This window comes from Dipodomys spectabilis, unplaced genomic scaffold, assembly GCF_019054845.1.
Source record: "Dipodomys spectabilis isolate Male_0828 unplaced genomic scaffold, ASM1905484v1 ptg000141l, whole genome shotgun sequence".
Lineage (NCBI taxonomy): Eukaryota > Metazoa > Chordata > Mammalia > Rodentia > Heteromyidae > Dipodomys > Dipodomys spectabilis.
Window position 1 is genome coordinate 304,003 of NW_024870818.1, and position 19,526 is coordinate 323,528.

The 19,526-nt window shown below is 36.9% G+C and overlaps 1 protein-coding gene across 4 annotated transcripts; it reads right to left on the bottom strand.

Annotated features, from left to right (window-relative positions):
* Positions 1-1,810: 1,810 nt before the first annotated feature.
* Positions 1,811-12,529, bottom strand: Etaa1 (ETAA1 activator of ATR kinase). Of its 4 annotated transcripts, none has more exons than XM_042691228.1 (6): positions 12,177-12,529; positions 10,977-11,105; positions 10,646-10,722; positions 6,759-6,871; positions 4,564-6,509; positions 1,811-3,430 (listed from the first exon to the last, which is right to left on the bottom strand). In XM_042691228.1, exons 1-6 carry the CDS (start codon positions 12,385-12,387, stop codon positions 3,324-3,326), a joined length of 2,583 nt encoding a protein of 860 aa, XP_042547162.1. In that variant the 5' UTR covers positions 12,388-12,529; the 3' UTR covers positions 1,811-3,323. The 4 variants fall into 4 exon arrangements, with proteins under 4 accessions (XP_042547162.1, XP_042547164.1, XP_042547165.1 ...); XM_042691230.1 differs by lacking the exon at positions 12,177-12,529 and adding an exon at positions 11,656-11,888; XM_042691231.1 differs by lacking the exon at positions 12,177-12,529 and adding an exon at positions 11,681-11,760.
* Positions 12,530-19,526: the final 6,997 nt, after the last annotated feature.

Consider the following 19,526-nt stretch of genomic DNA (forward strand, 5'->3'; position numbering starts at 1 on the left):
ATGGGAGAAAGGCATTCTAACAGAAGAAAGAATTTGCCTTTTCTCTATTTTTAGTATTGTTAAGGCCATCAGTTCATTGGATGATACAATCCAATTAGACAGGGACTGATCTTGCTAACTCAAATGACAGTCTTTTCTGGAAATACTCGTCAAACTCAGCCAGACACCAGTGGCTCACATCTGTAATCCTAGCTACTCAGGAGGCTGAGATCTGAGGTTTATAGTTCAAAGCCATCCTGGGCACAAAAGTCTGTGAGACTCCAATAAACCCCTCAGAAAACTGGAAATGGTGCTGTGGCTCAAGTGGTAGAGCCCTAGCTTTGAGCTGAAGAGCTGAGGAACAGCACCAGGCCCAGAGTTCAAGCCCCACAACCGACGAAAAAAAAAATACTCATCAAATCCAGAACTAATATATCAGCAGTTAAGTACATTATTCAGTCAACTGAAACTTAAAATCAACAACCACATACTTATCGAGTTCTCATACGGCTATATAAAATTAAGACTCGTGAGATTTTTTGCACAAAGAATCCTTCCCTATACAATAGTTAATTCCTATAGATTCTTTTGAGTTATGTGCATAGATGACAGTATATTCAATGGATCATAATGTATTTTTTCCCTTCATACTTGAGTACACCCCAACAAGGCAATCCTTGGCCCTTTAACTCCTTAGACCCTTTGAACCACTTCACTCACTAGTTATTAAAGGCATTAGTATCAGAGTACAAAGCAAAACCCTATGGTGCCAACAGACTGCCAGGGTATAAAGGCTGCCCTCACCTATGGCCACTACACCAACCAACCACAGACAGCAGGTCCAGCTGATGATGCACACCACAATCACTGCCCACCGCTTTGGAGTCACAGCTGCCATGTTGAATCTAGCTGATCCATGAACCTCTGGCCAGCCTCTCAAAGCTCCACAGAGTGCATTCCAAAACCCAGGACCACTCTTACAAGCCCTACCATGGGACTCACTCTCTTCTTTCTTCTGACAGACACCTATCTTGCTATAAGAGAACATAGCTAACTGCAAATCAATAAGATTTTTTTTTCTTTTTAAACTATTATGAAATCTTAGATCCAAGTCACTTTAGGTATTCATACTTGGATTTGTGTTCCACTTTAAAAAAAAAAAAACAACAAAAAACTCCTGAATTAATAAACTTATTTTAAAAAATTGCAATTGTGTGATTCAGAGAAAGCTATTTGATAGGGTTAAAAGTATTATTTCATTCAGAGGTGGGAAACATCCAGCCCACAGGCTTGTGGGCTGTAAAAAGCATGCATTATGCTATGGGACACTTATGTAAGGTTTACATTGGCTGCTTGCTGTAGCCAGCCTGCCTGTAATGATAATTTTGGATAAATGTTGTAAGTATCCAAATGGCTTTGGCAAAAAAAGAAAAAGAAAAGAAAAAAAAAGGTTTCCCACCCCTGCTTTATTGTTTTGAGAAGTAAATGCATTAACTATATCAATATGTTTAGAGTGCTTAAAACTATGCCTTGTAAATTAAATATTTAACAATATTACATAAGTCCACTAATTATAATTTTTCCCTTATTTGGCAATGAACTTTAAAAAAGCCCACAATGAGCTGGGCACTGGTGGCTCATGGTTTAAAGCCAGCAGGGGGAGGAAGGTTTATGAGACTCTTATCTCCAATTAATTTCAGAAAAAGCTGCAAGTGTTAACTCATATCGTACAGTGCTATAGCCTTGAGCAAAAGGAGCTCAGGGACAAGGCTGAGGCCAAGTTCAAGCCCTAGATCCAACAAGAAAAAAAATAGATACACAATGAAATTAACAGCTACATAAAATCATTTATGAGTTCTGAGGAAAGGACAAATTTGGTGTTTCTTTGTGTTTGAATCCCACAAGTGATAATGACGATCCTGGGAAAAATGATAATCATGATCCCATTCTGAATAAATTAACATATCAAGCAGCAAGGATTACTTTTAGGAGACACAGGTTATAGGCACTTCAATTTTTCTTCCAAATAAAAACTTATCTGCATTATTTCAGTTTTGTATTATTCATTCTTAGAAAAAGAATGTTACCTAAATCTGTTCTTCTACTGTGTATATGAAAATACACATGCCTAACAGGCAAAGACTATCTCATTATCATAGTCTAAGATAATCTGAATAGTGGGAACCACCATTCCATAGTGTTTCATATAGTTCTCTAAGCCATTTAGAAAGAATACAGCATACTTATTAATGCCCTCTAGTTAAGACTTCTATTATGGGCTCCTCAAATTTTAAATAGGCAAGAAAGAAAAAGGTTTGAAGAGAATTAATTAAAAGGAAAATTGCAGTTACAGAAAAACTAAAGAGACTCCCATGCTGAATCCTGGAAATACTAATCCTTTAAATAAAGCAAGAAATAGTGAGCAAATGTTCAATAGCTATTAATGTGGTTTTATAATTCTTCTATAAAATAATTAATATTCCATCAAAATATTTTATGCATTAATACGTGGAAGCAAATGGTTTAATTATCTAGGTGTTCAGAAACATTATTCTAATACAGTACAGCTTTAACTGCTATTACTTAAAAAAAAATCAAAATGTGTTCTCACCCACACAATTCAGAAATTGGTTCAGATAGTATCTGAAGTTTCTGCTAATTCTAAATGTTAATGATTCTACTATATAGCTAATCCACTACTTCTCAACTAGATATCTTATATTTTATCTTCCTTTTCTAAACTAGATATTTTACATCAGTATTTTCTCTAAACCCAGTTTTCAAAAACAGTATTACATTTTAGAAATTAATCTTCTTCTGACTAAGAATTGAAAATATAAATTTGCATACTAATAAACTTAAGTTCTTACCAAGAATTTCCTAGAAAAATGGAAAATATTAATTTAAAATTCAATAATGTACAAATATAATAGCAAGTTACTGAAAATAAAACTATAAAAATAGTCTTTCCTAATTTGGTTGAGATTTTATATAGGGGAAAAACATTAAAGCAGAAAATTAAGCATATTACCTATTTTTTGATGATACTTTGCAAATCATATTTTAAAAACTCTCTTCTGTATAATCTCAGTACATAATTGTTAATTTGTCCGAATTTCCAAAACTTACATATAATTGCTTTCACGTATATATCCAAGGAATTTAGCTTTCATTTTCATTGTAAATACTGATTTATTAAATAATAATGTAAAGTCCAAACTTTATAAAGTCAGCATTACATTTCTCATAGAGAAATCCAGAAAAAAATAAAGTATTTCCTATCATAGATAGTCATCAACAAAAGTCTTCCAATCAATATTTCATTAAAGAAATTAAGTGGGAGCTCAGTTTACAGATGATGCCTGTGACTTGGCCATTCTCCGACCCAGTGCTTCCTGTCTTTTCTTCTGAATTTCTTCAGGAGAATACTTTCTATTTTTCTCCTCTTCCTCTAAAAATTAAACAAAATAAAAGCATGTATTAATTTTGTTGTCAATATACTCATTTTTAACATGTGATATAACTTTTGCTTTTTTCTTACCCAGATTTGCCATATTGGTTTGTGTACTGAATCACAGAATCCAAATACATCCATATAGATAAAATATATACATACAGATAAAACGCTTCAGGGTCAACCCACATCCCCTAACCTGATAGATTGGTTACTATTTGATAAACATTTTTTATATGATAAAAGTCAATTTTATTGGGAATTTGTAGCTCATACCTATAATTCTAGCTACTAGAGAAGCTGAGATCTAAGGTTCAAAGCCAGTCTCATCAGACCAAGTTGAGATACTTATCGCAGATTAATCAGCAAAAAGTTGGAAGTGAAGGTATGACTTAAGTGGTAAAGTGCCCTTGAGCAAAAAAGCTAAGCAAGAACTCAAGGCCCTGAGTTCAAGCCCTAACACTAGCATGAAAGTGAAATTCCATTTTGTTAAAAATTACGTTTGACTATCCACTGAAAGTAGGTTGGAGATTCCTGAAGTTTTTAAATCACAGATATTTTAACAAAATAAATTATCAAGAAGCTGAAATAGGGCTAGTAACAGAGGTTAGATGAGTGAAAAAGGGAACAGGGGACAAATATAGAAAGAATACTCAATATGTGTGTGTATGTGTATGTGTGTGTGATAAAATAGGAAATATGAAATGAATCTCCTTAGGGGAAACAGGATGGAGAATAATGGAAAGGTGACTGATCAACACTGAGATGAACATATTCAACTGTATCTTCATATAGCCTTTTGAAGTTAAGAAAAATTAGTTTTAAAAATGATAATAAACACATACAATATTAAAATCAAACACTTCAATACACACATCTAAAATATAATTTTCCAGGAAATAACTCATAAATCATTCAACGAACACTTAAAGAACACTTCATTGCAAAGGCTGGAAAGCAATTTAATGTAATTTTTTGAAAAACATAAGACATTAACTGCATACTATGGCAAATTATTTAGCAAGAATCACTTTAAGAATTCTAGGTAAACAACACAGAATAGTTTTTACGTTGAAATACACAATCATCTCTGAGATGATACATCCTAAAGAAAATTAACTCATACATACCTTTGGGAGAATGTTTCAAAGTTCCAGAAAGTTCCAACGTCTGCTGCCAATCAGGTTCTCCAAGTAATGAGTTGACAGTTTTCCTTTTCTCCAAACTCTGTGTAGTTTTGGTAGCAGACATACTTTGTGCTATACAATTTTGATTAAATTGGGAAGGAATCTGAGAGTTTTTCTTCTTTGTAAATGTAAACTTTGATGATCTTGCAGGTTTGTTAATGCCATTATAAGCTTCATCTGTTATGGTCCAATGAGATAGCTGCTTAGTATTCCATTTTTTATTAGTAGAAATTTCTGTTCCTGTATGATCTGAACTCACATTCCAAGTTGAACTATTGGTATGACCTGATTTGGAATTATTCACTTGTATTGGAATACCAGTATTACTCCAAGAGCCACACAGATTATTGATCTCATAATTGTTTTTTAAGTTCTCAGAGCACCTAGTCAGATTTGTAGCATTCAATAAATATGGAGAATTTACACAAATTTCCCTTTTCTCCATTTTCATTGATTTATTTATTTGCAAATTGTTCACTGAAGAGGTTTGCACTGACATGCTGCCCAAATGTTTTGACTGCACCAAATGATTGCCTGGTTTAGATGTAACAGACATGTTTCTGGTACCATGTCTGGAACTATTATTGATTTTAATACTTTCTGACATCTTGTTGTCCTTTATTATCTCTTGTTGCTGACTTAATCTTTCAATATCATCACATGCTTGATATAACAAATCATCATCCACATCATCTGCTTCCCAGGTAGTTTCTAACTGATGACATGCTTTAATAAGTTCATTGGTAAGAGATGGGTCATTCCAATCATCAAAGAAAGAACTCAGCTTTGATGATGTATTAGTCTGATTTGGGTGACTAATATTAGTTTCATTATTCAAAGCTGCAAGGCCAAAAGAATCAATAGGTTCTTTAAATGAATGATTAAAAATGTTTTTCTGTTCACTAGGGTATCTTGTGTTCAAAGCAGACTTCTTTTCAGAAGCATGTCCATTAGAAGAGTAGTTAGTGGCTCCGTGTTCTTTTACTTGGCTCAGAGTAGATGCAACTGCACAATCTTGAATTTTGTCTTGATTGTTTGGATTTAGTAAAAATCTATTTTTGCCAGACTCTATTAGTTCTCTGTTATGTGTCTTTGAAGGAAGGTTTTGTAATAATTTTGAATCTTTTAATCTGACATCCAGATTTATATTCCTTCTTGCCATAGTTTTATCATTTTTACTACTAAAGGTACAAGTTCCCTTAGAATCGGTAACCTGGGAAGTTTTAGAAGGGAAGAGTTCAAGCATCTCAACATTCTGCATAACAAAAGGTTCATTACCCAGTAAATTTTCCCAATCATCCTCAAAATCACTAGCAGTATACACACCAGTGTATTCATTAGAAACTTTTGGATCCTCAGAAGAGGGAGTCACATATGATTTTGTCATTTTGGGAATATCTACCTTAGAAATAAGTGATACTGGGATTTTATTTAGCAGTTTTTCTTTGACCAACGTTTCATTAGTAATTTTTTCCTCTCTCGAAGCACATTGCTTTCCACAAGTAATATTATTGTTCACAAGAGCCTCTGACATACCTTGGCTCAACTGCCCACTACATTTCTGAGTAGAACCATCAAAAATGGCATTTAAGGCTGCTTCAGCATTGTGGTCAAATGGCTTCTGACTGCTGTTTTGATCATTTTCCACAGGTATCCTGATGTTTTCATTTACTGCTTTCTTTATTATAGCATTATCTGCTTTGGGAATTGTACCACATAATGACTTCATATGATCTTCACGTTTATATAAAGTCTCCATTTCAGAAGCTGTCTGTATAAAATCATGATTCTTTTTGCTTTGCTCTTGAATCACATCTAGCTCTTCCATATTTTTGTCAAATTGTTTGGCTAATTTCATAAGTTCTTTTTCTCGATTTTTTGTTCTTAACCTATTAAACAATATGTAAAAATTGTAACTAAGAAATGCTCTAGGACTAATTATAAATATTCAGTTGTTATTTAATATATTTTGGTCCTGTTAGAACTCCCAAAATTTTAACACCATTATTCTAACTCCAAAAGTTCACATGGCAAAGCCAAGAAAATTTTACTATTTTGATGTATTCACAAAATCAAAACATTGTTATTAAATTATTGGCTTTAGTGAAACTCACAAAAGGTGAAAGGTCTAAACTCACTTTGTGCAGCTGATTTTTCCTCTTGATTTTTCTTTTGCTACACAAGGAGTACAAGGAATAGCAGTTTCACCAATCCACACACCCAGCATGGAGTCTGTTATTGGTTTTTCATCCTTTCGAAGAGAGAAGAAAAAAGCACCAGGATTCGAAAGCAAAATAAGAAAATTAAACCTACTGTGAATTATTTTTCTAAAGCAATAAATTCTGATGATGCTAGTCAATATACTCAAAACCAATGAGAGACTAAAAAACACTGATAAGTGGTTATACGAGCCATTTAAGTTTCAGGCAATACAAAATATTCAAAATGAAGGTTTTAAAACTAAATTATTCACCCCAGTGCCAGTGGTTCACACTTAAAATCCTAGCTACTCAGGAGGCTGAGATATGAGGATTACAGTTAGTAGCCAGCTAGGGCAGGAAAGTCCATGAGACTCTTACATCCAATAAACTACTCAGAAATAAACAAGTGGCTCTGTGGGTTAAGTAGTAAAGCACAAGCCTTGAGCAAAAAGAAGCTAAGGGATAGAGCCTAGACCCACAGTTCAATTTCAGGACTGCAAGAAAAAAATAAAAATAAATTACTCATGAAATGTGTATTTAATACTATTTGTGTATTGAGGAATTTACTAAAGAAAAATTACTTTCTTCAATTGTCACAATAAAGTTTAAGAACACCTCTAATACTATGCTGGACACAAAGAAAATGCCCTTTTGTATTTATCTACTAGATGGTGAAAAGAACCCTATTAATTGGATACTTCAAAATCCTCTATGAATCAAGAAGCTGTTTCCTTAATTTTCACTTGAAAATACTTGACTTTGGTTTCTCAATATATTCAATAAAATCAGTAATTTCTATTTTGGACTCAGTATTTTGTGTTTCAACAACAATCTGGAATTAAAAAAAACATTAACTATTGAATGGAGTCTTTTCACTTTTAAGTAATTTTAAATCCATTCAATTTCAGAAAATTAAATTATGACACAAGAGTCCTATGTATTTTTGTATATGGCTTGTGTTTTAATTTATCAGTAACTACGTAACAGACTGATTTCAAACTACTATCTAGGTGCTGTTTAAACTATCTAAACATATTATTTCAGTTCATCTAAAGTGTATACTATGTGGGGAGAAAAGAGATATATATCATCTAAAAAAAGTAACAATCCATAAAATTGTTACTGCAGTGGTATTGACTATCTAAAATAGATGTACAGATTTTTTTTTAAATCCCATCTTTGAAGGGGGAACTGAATAAGGATTTAAAGATAGCACTTACCTAAAAATAAACAACACAAATATTTGTCGTTGTGAGAACATGACAAACTTTCCAAAAAGCTTGTAGGCCTGGGCACTACAGGCTCATGCCTGTAATTCTAGCTACTTAAGAGGCAAAGATCTAGAGAATTAATGTTCAAAGCTACCTCAGGCAAAATAAATAAATAAATAAATAAAAAGGACTCTATTTCAAGCAATGTCTAAGCACAAAGGCCTAGGCCTGTCATTCCAGATACAGGAAAAGTATTATTGGTAAGTGTGGTGGTGAGACCTTGTTATGCCAGGAAGCACAAATGGGAAGATCATGGTCTTGGCCAGCAAGAGCATTAAAAACAGACAAAAATTCAAGAAAAACCAAGACTCTATATGAAAGGTAGCCAATATAGCCAGGTGCCAGTAGCTACTCAGGAGGCTGAGATCTGAGGATGGCTGTTCAAAGCCAGTCTGGGCAGAAAAGTCCTTGAGACTCTGATCTCCAATAAACCACTAGAAAACCAGAAGTGGTGCTGTGGCTCAAGAGGTAGAGCGCTAGCCTCGCCTTGAGCTGAAGAGCCCAGGGAAAGTGCCTAGGCCCAGAGTTCGAGCCCCACAACCGACAAAAAAAAAAGGAAAAAAAAAGTAGCTAATGCAAGTAGAAACAGAGTAACAGAGTGGCTAATAGAGAGGCATGGCTAGCAAGTATGAGGCTGAGTTCAAACTCAGTACCACCAAATAACAAATACATATACTGTCAAAGATTTACATGATGCAAAAATGCTCAGCTGAAGGTACTATTTACAAACAACTAATTTCATTTATTTTCCTTTTAAAATTGTACAGAAGTCATTGACTTGGGTACTGTTGCCATTTTTTCATGTGAGCTATTCTTTGTAGGTAAAGGATCTAACAATTTACTTAACTATCTACCTTTTCTTTTTTTTTTTTATCACTATTTAGGTTGGCCTGCCCAAACACATTTTATTATGCTTCTTTCATATGAAACCCACAATTAATGAAGATCTACTGTTAACTTACGGAGTAAGTAGTATATCACAAATGCTACTTAACTAATGAAATGTACATAAAATGAATGTTTATGACATGTCAAGAATGGGATGTAAAGCTAGCAGCAAGAGAGTTGTTTTGGCTGTGCAAGTTGTAATTCTTGTATATTTTATAGCTAAGAAACATTTCATTCCTGTCTTCTCTACTGGATATTGTAATGTCTCATAACCAGTGCCATCCTGTTTATGGTCACCAGATAGTAACTATCCTAAGAACATGTAAAGGAAATCGCCACAATTTCTTCAGAGAAGATACTTAAGCAAAAATCAGATGTACTGTATTTTTAGATGTATTTCAGATGTAATGTATTTCTAAATAAGGAAAAAAAAAAAAAAGAAAGAAAAGCTTAGCACAATTTCATGCTTTGTAAGAATAACAGGTTTTGTATGATAAATATTAGTTACTAGATTCCTTTGTATTAAATGACAAACTTATACTGCTATCTTAAATTCAAGAAATGAAATAAAAAATGAGAAATGAAATGAAAAAAATGTTTTGAAGATGGTTGTATTACAGCAAATAAACTGTCATAATTAATCTTACATTATATTTTTAATCTATATAATAATACAATGAAAACAATAAGGTAATAGTTTATGGCTGAATGAACTGAGGTTTAAGAGTTAAGTGATTTGCCTAGAGTCTCTCAACAGAAGAAGTTCTGAAGACGATGTCTATATTTAGGGCTTTTACCAATTTAATGCATTTCTTGGTGATTCTGTAAGTTAGAGAGTATTAAGAGCATTTTCAATAAGGAAATGTTGTACTATACATAGTAAGTACACACTAATAACAAAAGCATGACCAAAGTATTGTTACTGTTATTAATAACAAAAATACTATGTTAACAATGCTTACATGTATAACATTAAAGACAAAAATAAGCTTTAAGCTCTATCAAAAATCACGACTGTAAAAAAAAAAATCTAAAACGTAGGAAAATACATGAATCTGATACTCTGTATCTGCATGTTCCATATCCAAGGATTCAACCTACCACAGACTGAAAATACTCAGAATCGTTCAAATCTGCACACAACATGTACAAACTTTCCTGGTTAGTATTCTCTAAACAGTACAACATAGTAACTATTTACGTTGCACCATGTATAAGCAATATAAAGCTGTCTTGAAGCATATGGGCAGGGCTAGGATATATAGCTTAATGGTAGAGCTCTTGACTTAGCATGTGTGATACCCTGGGTTTGATTCCCAAAGCTGCAAAATAATAAAGAGTATGGGAGGATATGCATAGGTTACTACAAAAACTATAGTTTCACATAGGGTGTTTCAGTATCTTCAGGTTTTAATATCCATGGGGGTTCTAGAACCAATTGCACATGGGTATTGAGGGATTACGCAAGTGCCAGTTTTATATAAAGTCCCTTTTCTCAAAACATGCTCTTCAGAAACAGAAAAGGTAAGTCAGCTTTGTTGCCCTGTATTGGAAAAAGAGAATTATTCAAAGCAAAACATATTTTTTATATAAATAAACAGACAAGTAGTTCACACAACTTTTTTTTACTGTTTTAAAATAAACTATAAAACTAGTGACATTTACCTGAGGAGCAATACGATTAACAATATGTGATATCTCATCAGTATCTGTGATGTAAATCTGTTTTCTTCTTCCTTTACCTAAAGAAACAAAAGACATTTCTATAAATTCCAGAGCCCCCCCAAATTTAAATTATGTCACTTTTTAGAAAATGATTTTAATTAGTGGCACTCATATAACTACGCACTGACATCGCATGCATTATCAGAGATAAAATAACAGTCAAAAAGTATCCTGTATAAAAGTTGCTGAAGTTACTCATCTGAAATCTTATAGTTAAATCTTAATCAGGTATCAAAAATGTATGCACATAAAACTATGGATAACAAATTACCTAACTGTTTTGTCAATGGAGAATTCTGATCCCAAAAGATATCGTTCTGTCCATCTGGATCCGTTGGAGAATTGAAGGTACAAGGTAATATATCCACTTTCAGCACTCTCCCTGGCGTTTCATATCTTTCTATATAAAATGATTAAAATAACAATTACTGCATTTTAAAACATGACTATATAATACTTTAACGTTAGTCACCTAAGAGCTTAAACTAGATTACCTCTTATAGGCCAACGTTTACTCCTCAAGAAAATTAACAACAGTTATTTTACCTTAAAATCTGCCTTAACCTTTAACACTGTAAATAGAAAGCATATGTAATTTGGTAGCCCGATTAATGTATGATACAACCTAACCACTTATCACTTATGGATAACATTTCAGAAATAAAATGTATCTTAAGATCTTTTAGCCCCCTTTCACGAACCCTATCCAACCTACACTGCTTCCAAAAGGAACTCGTGATCCTTTTCCTGTTTTAGTTTTTGTCTAGAATCATGTTAAATGTATAGATACACATGGATATGCAGGTGTGTCTGTGTGGGTGTATACACACCCACGTACGTGAGCAAACCCAAGTTCCCTTTATGGGTGTAGATTAAAGGCATGTCACCAGAGCCACACGCTAGGCAAAGGCTCCCCCCCCCCCCCCCCCCCCCGCGAGTTCTGTTCTTACTGCATTTAAGTGGACCACCACACACCCCGGAGGATGAAAAGGGCCCTAAGTGTCCCCACTCTGAGAACGGGACGCCCGGGCACTTCCGGTTTCTCGGGACGGGGCGGGACCACACCGAGAGGACACAAGTCCCAGCTTCACCTTCACCCCAGCCCCATTCCGCAGCAGGCCGGGGCACGAGAAGCCAACGGGAACGGCGGAGCCCCGGGCCACCTTCGGGTGTGTGTGTGGGGGGTCACCGGTGAGGGGGGGGGGGGTCACCGGTGAGGGGGGCCGCCGCCCCGAACCCCCCGCGCTCCCCCACGCAAGTCACCCCCCGGGAGCCACGAGCGGAAGCCTGGCCCCGCCGTGCTCACGATGGGGGGGGCGGCGTGGGGTCACGCCGAGGCCGTGGGGGGTCACGCTGGGCCCCGGGGTCGCGCAGGCCCCGCCCTCCCGCCCCCCCCCCCCCGACTCGGCGGGGCACGGCCGTGCTGTGGGGCGGCCGCGCCGGGCCCGGGCACCCGCGGCCCTCGCCTCACCCTCGGCCGGGCCCGGGCCGCAGCGAGCGGCGGCGGCGGCCACCGCACACCCGGGCGACGCCGCTCCCGCCGGGCTGAGCCCCGAGCCCCGGGACGATCGCAGGCGCCGCCGCCGGGGCTCGGCCACCCAGCTGCCGTCTTCGGCCGCCACCGTTGGGCGAGGCGCGTTCTTGAGGGAGGGGCTGTCCCCATATTTCCGCCGCCGACTCATCCTTCCGATGTCCACCCTCCACCGGCCGTTCGGATCATATTTTTGCAAGAGCAGAAATGAAGTAGCAACAGTACAGACGGGACTAGGCGCCAACGGACGCCGCCATCTTGGCCGGTTAGGACGCGCGCGCAAGAGGCTGCTGCTGATTGGCTGCTTCCGGAGGAGAGGCGGGGCCGACGGGGCCTGGGCGAGCTCCCTTCCGCCCCTGGCACCTGACTGCACTAGCTGGGGGAGTCTGGAGTCACTAGGGTTAGAAAGATGTGTGGGAGTGGCGGGGGTGGCCGTCCCCCCCCCCGCGACCCCCCGCCGCCCCAAGGTCACGTGAGGAGAAAGGGACATTACACAATAGCGGATCTTTACTGAATTTGCAACTGAAGTCACACATTCCTTACATTCCGGTATTGTGGAGTTGGGGGATTTGTTGAGGCAATACCAGGTAGGCCTAGGGAGGGGAATAAAGCAATTCTTTGTAGGTGCTGTGGCTTATGCATGTAAATATCACAACAAATTAATGGATACGGAGTCAACATTCCCCTCTCCGTTGTGTTTTACAATAGCATGAGATAAATATGGCTAAAAACTTTTTCATGAGCCCAACTAAGACAAGTATATTACATAAATAATGAACTTGGAGATGATAATTACAAAAATTAAATATAGGGAGTGACTAAGGATCTTCTCTTCAAGCCATGGCCTCCTGATATTACAATGGTACTGGCTACTGGATGAATGGCTGTGTCAAGCAAACACCACAACAAAATATATGATCATATTTGCATTTTGTTTACAGAGTTCCAACTCCCACAAGGTAGAGGACTGGGAGAGAATTTTTTTTTTCCAAAAGTCTTACTAGTATCCATCCTAAATGTCAACAGAATAACTGCTTTGTGCTGTCTAGTAATGGAGTACAGATGGGTGATCTTGCACAGGAAGAAATGATTGGATTGGAAGTGGGCATTTAACTTTAGGAGCCAAATCCTCTTCTCCCTTGAAGATAGGAACTAAGAATTTGCCGTGTGTGCAGAACCAGGAAGGGCTAGAAACAATGATGAGCATGCTGAATCCCAAACAGAAAGAAGTAGAATTAGGCAAATAGATTGCAGACCATTGGAATCAACATGTGTTGATGCTGAGTGCCTTGAAACCCAAGCAACCAACCATTCAGTTACAGTGTCTGCAGATGGCTCTGTTGTAATGCCAGCCCTTGACTTTTCTGCTTCATTATTTATGCTTTGAGTATACTTCCTTTCCTTGGGCTAGATAATATTAGTAAGTCTGTAATCTTTTTACTAAAAAAATTAAAAACTAAGTTGGGTGCCAGTAGTTCACACCTGTAATCATAGCTACTCAGGGGGCTAAGATTTGAGGATCATGGTTCCATGCCAGACAGACAGAAATGAGGATCATGGTTCCATGCCAGACAGACAGAAATGTTGAAATGTCCAATTCATCAGAAAAAAAGTCCAGAAGTAGAGGTGTGACTCTCCTCCTCCTCCTTCCTTCTTCTTTCTTCTCCTTCCTTCTTCCTTCTCCTTTTCCTTCTTTTAAAATTTTTTGTGCCAGTATGGACACTTGGAGCCTGGGTTGTCTCTTAGCTTTTCCACTCTACTACTTGAGCCATATCTGCACTTGCAGCTTCTTGGTAGTTAATTGAAGATGAGTCTCACATAGCTGGGTGTTTGTGGCTCACGCCTGTAATCCTAGCTACTCAGGAGGCTGAGATCTGAGGATCAAGGTTCAAAGCCAGCCCTGGCAGGAACGTAGGTGAGACTCTTATCTCCAATTAACCACCAGAAACCCAGAAATGATGTTGTGGCTCAAGTGGTAGAGTGCTAGCCTTGAGCTGAAGAGCTCAAGGACAGCGCCCAGGTCCAGAGTTCAAGCTCCACAACCGACCAGAACAACAACAACAAAAGAATCTGACAGACTTTTCTGCACAAACTGGCTTTGAACTATGATCCTCAGATCTCAGATTCCTGAGTAGCTAGGATAACAGACATGAACAACTAGCACTTGGGTGTTTTGTTGTTGTTAGAGTCATGAATTTAGGTAGAGAAATGTCAGCTACATAAAACTTTGTTTTTAAATGTTGTTTGCCACTCTTTGGCACTATGGTTGTTGTGAACTTAGAACACCACACCTAATTATGAACGACTTAGGAAGGTTTTATTAATGACAAATTATAGGAATAATACTTCATAAATGTCAAAATAGAATGTAATAGAATCCCAAGATGGAGTCAAGTGAAAATATTTTAGTGACACTTTTGAATGTTACACAATTTATAGAGTAGGCACTGCTGGCATATGAAATCTTTTTTCTATTTACTAGCTGACCTATGTATTATATTTATATTTCTTATATGAAATAAGAAGTTTTTTGTAGCTTATATTTCTGGATTCCAATTCAACCTTTATTTTGTTTCTTCAATTCTCTACCTTCTAGGCCAACCTATTTACTTCCCTTTTTGCTGGCCTCCAACTGGATCAGTCTTGTTTCAGTTCAGTTGTTGAGCTTAGATCTAGTCTTAAGAGAGTCCTATAGTGTAGATTTTAGACTTAAGAAATGAAGCCAAGGTGTAAATGTTAAAGATAAAGCCTGGGCAAGTTACTGGAGCCGAGAAATTATCTTGTTGCTTGAAAAGGCAGCTCACCACCATAAAGGGGCACCTGCCAAGAATTCAGCCCAGTAGTTTATCCTGTGATGTTCACGAGGAAGACTGGAGTGGAGCAGGTTACCAGTTTTAGAACAGGACTGATTTCTGAATATTGAACTTTTTGCAGGCACTGCTTAGCAGTGAGCTCAACCTCCTCATTGATCATTTCCGGAACCAAAAATCCCATCTGCCTATGTCTATCCGGAAATAATGACTGTGAGTTTCATAAAGGCAATTTGAAAAAGCTGTTTCCGTTACTGCCTATGTGAAACCTTGTAGGAAGAGAAAAAAAAGTCGAAAACCACGAGCCACCCCAAAATATCTCATCCAGGGTTAATAACTTTCTTTCCCCTGGCCATAATAGAATTTCACAATCATCTGTGTGTGTTTTTTTCTTTTATGAATACCAGGAAGATGGATTGATTTTAAAGTTTGTCCTTGACTCTTCTTCAAGCAGCAGGATCCAATCTTTCACTCTGTCACCATAAGTTTAACTAAAAACACTTTCAAACACTGCCTCAGACAATTATAAATTTCTTTATTTTGAAGTAAAAGTAAAATCTTAAAAAATTTTACAATTCTTAATAGTACTTAGGTTAGCCAAGCTAAATGCTTGTCTAGGAATGCCTGAAATGTCCCAGATGTGAATAGTTCTTTAGAGAGTGGTTATTTAACCAGGATATTGTGGCCAGAGTTGAAAATGTCCTTTGATTGTTTAGGAATGACATACCAGAATTTAAAACATTAAAGTTTTAAATAATTTTTGGAGCAATTTGTAAAATAATAAATAGAAAAGAAGTCAACTAGATTGCAAAGCCCTTATTAGAAAATGAACATTACTCATTTTAATTCAGTTCCCAACATAAGAAAATTTTCATTTCAACAGAGCTTTTCCTATCTTGCAGTCTACTGGAAAAAAATGATTGGTGTATTTCACATGGATATAAAAGGACTCTTTTGGTCTAGTGTAGTATTAATAATCCAGGTGACAATGTTAGAGAAAGCAGGATCTGGGGACTTGTCATCTCATTGGCAAGAAACTCATGGAAAATGTAGGTGTATTTATTTTACCATGGAACTACTTTTTCTAAGTGTTCACATGGCTTCTAAGTGCACCAATAGGCGTGTCTCTTTGCCTGCTACTTTTTGTGTTTAAACCCTTCCCTTGATCTTATCTTCACTGTTCAAAGTGTGGTGTGCAGCAAAAGAACTTGTGCATCACGTGAGAATTGCTTAGAATGGCCTCAGGTTTGTCCCAGAACCACTGAGTCACAAATGGTATAATAACAAGATCCAAGGCTATTTATGACCGTGCAAAAGTTAACAGGTGAGCCTCTGCAGTTCCTCTAGTAATTTTGGCCCACAATGATTAATGCCTCTTTTCTTCTGAACTTCTACCTTACCTATAGTTTGTTTTATATAACAGCACATTTAGTCTTACATTGTTCACTAATTACTGGAGCTATGCCGACCTTGCTTCCCTGATAACATTGTGACCTCCATGTGTGTAGTTAGTAGGGTTGGTGTTGTATGCTGAGTTCTTGGTATTAATCTGTTACATAGATTACCAATCAATTCCTATTAGTTGTTTAATAAAGTTGTATTTCCAGCTTCCTATGGTACAAAAATATTTTGAGATCAAATTTAGGAAAATATATATTTACATTTTCTAGAAGGAAGTGATTAGTAAGAAAGATAAACTTCAGATTTTTTTTTTTCCCTATTGCTTAGTGCTTGTCCTGGGCCTTGAACTCAGGGCTTGGGCATAGTCCTTGAGTTTCTTTTGCTCAGGGCTAACACTCTGGCTTTATCGGTTGAGCCACAGTGACACAGATTTTTCTGAGTAGTTTGTTGGAGATGAGATTCTCATGGCCTTTCCTGCCTGTGCTGACTTCAAACTATGATCTTCAGTGCTTAGCCTCCTGAGTCTCTAGGATTACAGGTATGAACCACTAGTGCCCAGCTCAAATATTTTTTTCAATTTTCTTTCCTTTTCTTTGTGTCTAGTATGCTAAGGGATAAAAGTAAATGAGGAGCTTCTGCTTAGCAAAAGGCTTAGGTCTTAATTTCAACAATTTTTCATTTAGATCATATTTATAGTGAAATATTGATATTTATTCTAGCCTAATGTGAATACATAAATAGAAGAAAATTTAAGGTAATATTGCACAGTAAGTTTTACATTTTTAAAATTATTTTTCTGATAGCCATTGTATTGTATTGGCGATCATGAGCTTTGTGCTAAGTAAGCATCTCATTATTTAAGGTACCCAAGTTATTTTGGGTTTAGTTTACTTTTCAGATAGAGTCTCATACTTCTTCCTGGATCATTCTTGAGCTTCAATTCTCCTATTTTCGTTTCTTTTATAATTAGAATTACAGTCTTGCACCACCATGCCTGGCTTTTTTTTTAATATTGTGAAAATACATAGGGGTTACAATTACATGGGAAACCTGGCTTGTTTTTGAGATAAGCTCTCTCTCACTTTTGCCTAGGCTGACCTCAAACTTTCATCCTTCAATCTCTTCTTCCCAACCCCAACTTTAGAACTGGGACTATAAGCACATGACACAATACCTGGCTCATTATTACTCTGCAATTTCTAAGTGTTTGTAAGATTTCAAGCTAATATCAACCATTTCTTGTGTTTAGTGCATATGTCTAGCAGAATTAGTTCTCGGATTGTATTTAATTTCTACAAAAGCAAAATCCTCCAAGAAAAAGGAGGTAACATGAGTTGTTCATAAATACATGAGTGCACATGTGCATTCATGTGTGTAGTACACACACATATATACACACACATGTCATGTTCTGACCTGTGTTATTGCTTTAGGCAATGTTAGGAAGAAAAATGTGTTTTCTATTTAAGCTGATCCTTTGTGGATTTTGTGTTGGTTTTTTTGTGTATAAGTGAGCTATATAAGAAAATCTGTAATAAGCTTATTTTAAAGGAAGAAAAACAATAGTATTCCTGTTAGAAAGACCAAAAAATTCTCTTTTGTATCCAATAGTTTTTTTTCTTTTTTTGCCTGTCGGGGCCTGAACTCTGGGTCTGGGTGCTGTCCCTTAGCTCTTCAGCTCAAGGCTAGCGCTCTACCACTGGAGCCACAGTGTCACTTCCAGCTTTTTCTGTTTATGTGGTGCTGAGGAATCGAACCCAGGGCCTCATGCTTGCAAGGCATGCACTCTACCGCTAAGCTACCTTCCCAGCCCCGCAATAGATTTTTTTTCTGTTGTTGGTAATAAAATAATTGACCTATGTTTGACATATGAATTAATTGACACTGCACAGACCAAAGTTTAAACTTGTGGCAATTTTCTATTTATGAATAATTTTCTTAGGACCTATTTCTTACAGAAAAGGAAATTATATAATATTCATGATTTACAATTAGATTTTTGTCTTCAGTAGGCTTAGGTTTTACTTAAGTCATTCACAAGAAGAGATTCTTTTTTTTTTTTTTTTTTTTTGGTCAGTTGTGGGGCTTACTCGGGGCCTGAGCACTGTCCCTGAGCTCTTCAGCTCAAGGCCAGTGCTCTACCACTTTGAGCCACAGTGCCACTTCCAGTTTTCTGGTGGTTAATTGGAGATAACAGTCTCATGGATTTCCTTGCCCAGGTTGGCTTTGAACTGTGATCCTCAGATCTCAGCCTACTGAGTATCTACAGTTATAGTCATGAGTTATGGTGTCTGGCAAGAAGAGTTCCTGAATCTACATATACTCTAATAGTTAATTGCTAATTTACAAATAATTAAAATTCTTTTTTCTTTGTTTTAAAATGTCATGTTACTTTTAAATTTTCCAACTTTTATTTTACTTCTATGTCCTCTACTTTGTATTAATTTTAGTAATCTCCCCTAACGGCCCCTTTTTTCTAAGGCTTTGTTCTGAGTTTGGTGCAATTGAGAGGTGGTAGAAGATTTAGGAGGATCATTGAAAGTTCCCTGAAGGAGAATATTGGGACTCTATATCCGTTGCACTCTGTTTTCTGGCTGCCATGAACTAAGCACATGTGCTCTACTAGTGCTCCATACCATGATGTTCTGTCTTCTGGGAAGTACCGATATTTGGAACACAGCTTCTTTCTGTTTTACTTACTGTCCAAGATGAAATGTCTTCCTCTTCCCTAAACTCCTTTCTTGATGTGCCTTACTATAGTCTAAGATGCAACAAAATACTGGTTGAAATCAGCCAACTCTAATACTGTGAGAAAAACCTAATATTTTTTCTGTTGCGCTGATTATATCACATATTTTGTCACAGTGATAGGAATCTTATAAAGTTCACTACAAATTGGGCAGAGTTTTTTTTTCTCCTTAATTATCATTTTGAGGGATGCCCCTCTGCTGAGTTTCTTAAGAGTGAAATCTAGTAATTTCCAAAGATGGCATGAAGACATTTGTTTTGAAATGCTCTCAAACTTTCAGGAGATCAGGTCCACTGAAATTATTTTTTCAAGATAATGATTAGACATTGG

Bases quoted from the DNA above. Each gene is read 5' to 3' on its own strand.
- Etaa1 (XM_042691228.1), bottom strand. From the start codon at position 12,387: ATGAGTCGGCGGCGGAAATATGGGGACAGCCCCTCCCTCAAGAACGCG. The intron at 6,510-6,758 runs GTGAGTTTAGAC...ATTGTTTAATAG, and splicing joins GGAAAAATCAGCTGCACAAA to GTTAAGAACAAAAAATCGAG. The intron at 3,431-4,563 runs GTATGTATGAGT...TTTAATTTTTAG, and splicing joins TTTGAAACATTCTCCCAAAG to AGGAAGAGGAGAAAAATAGA.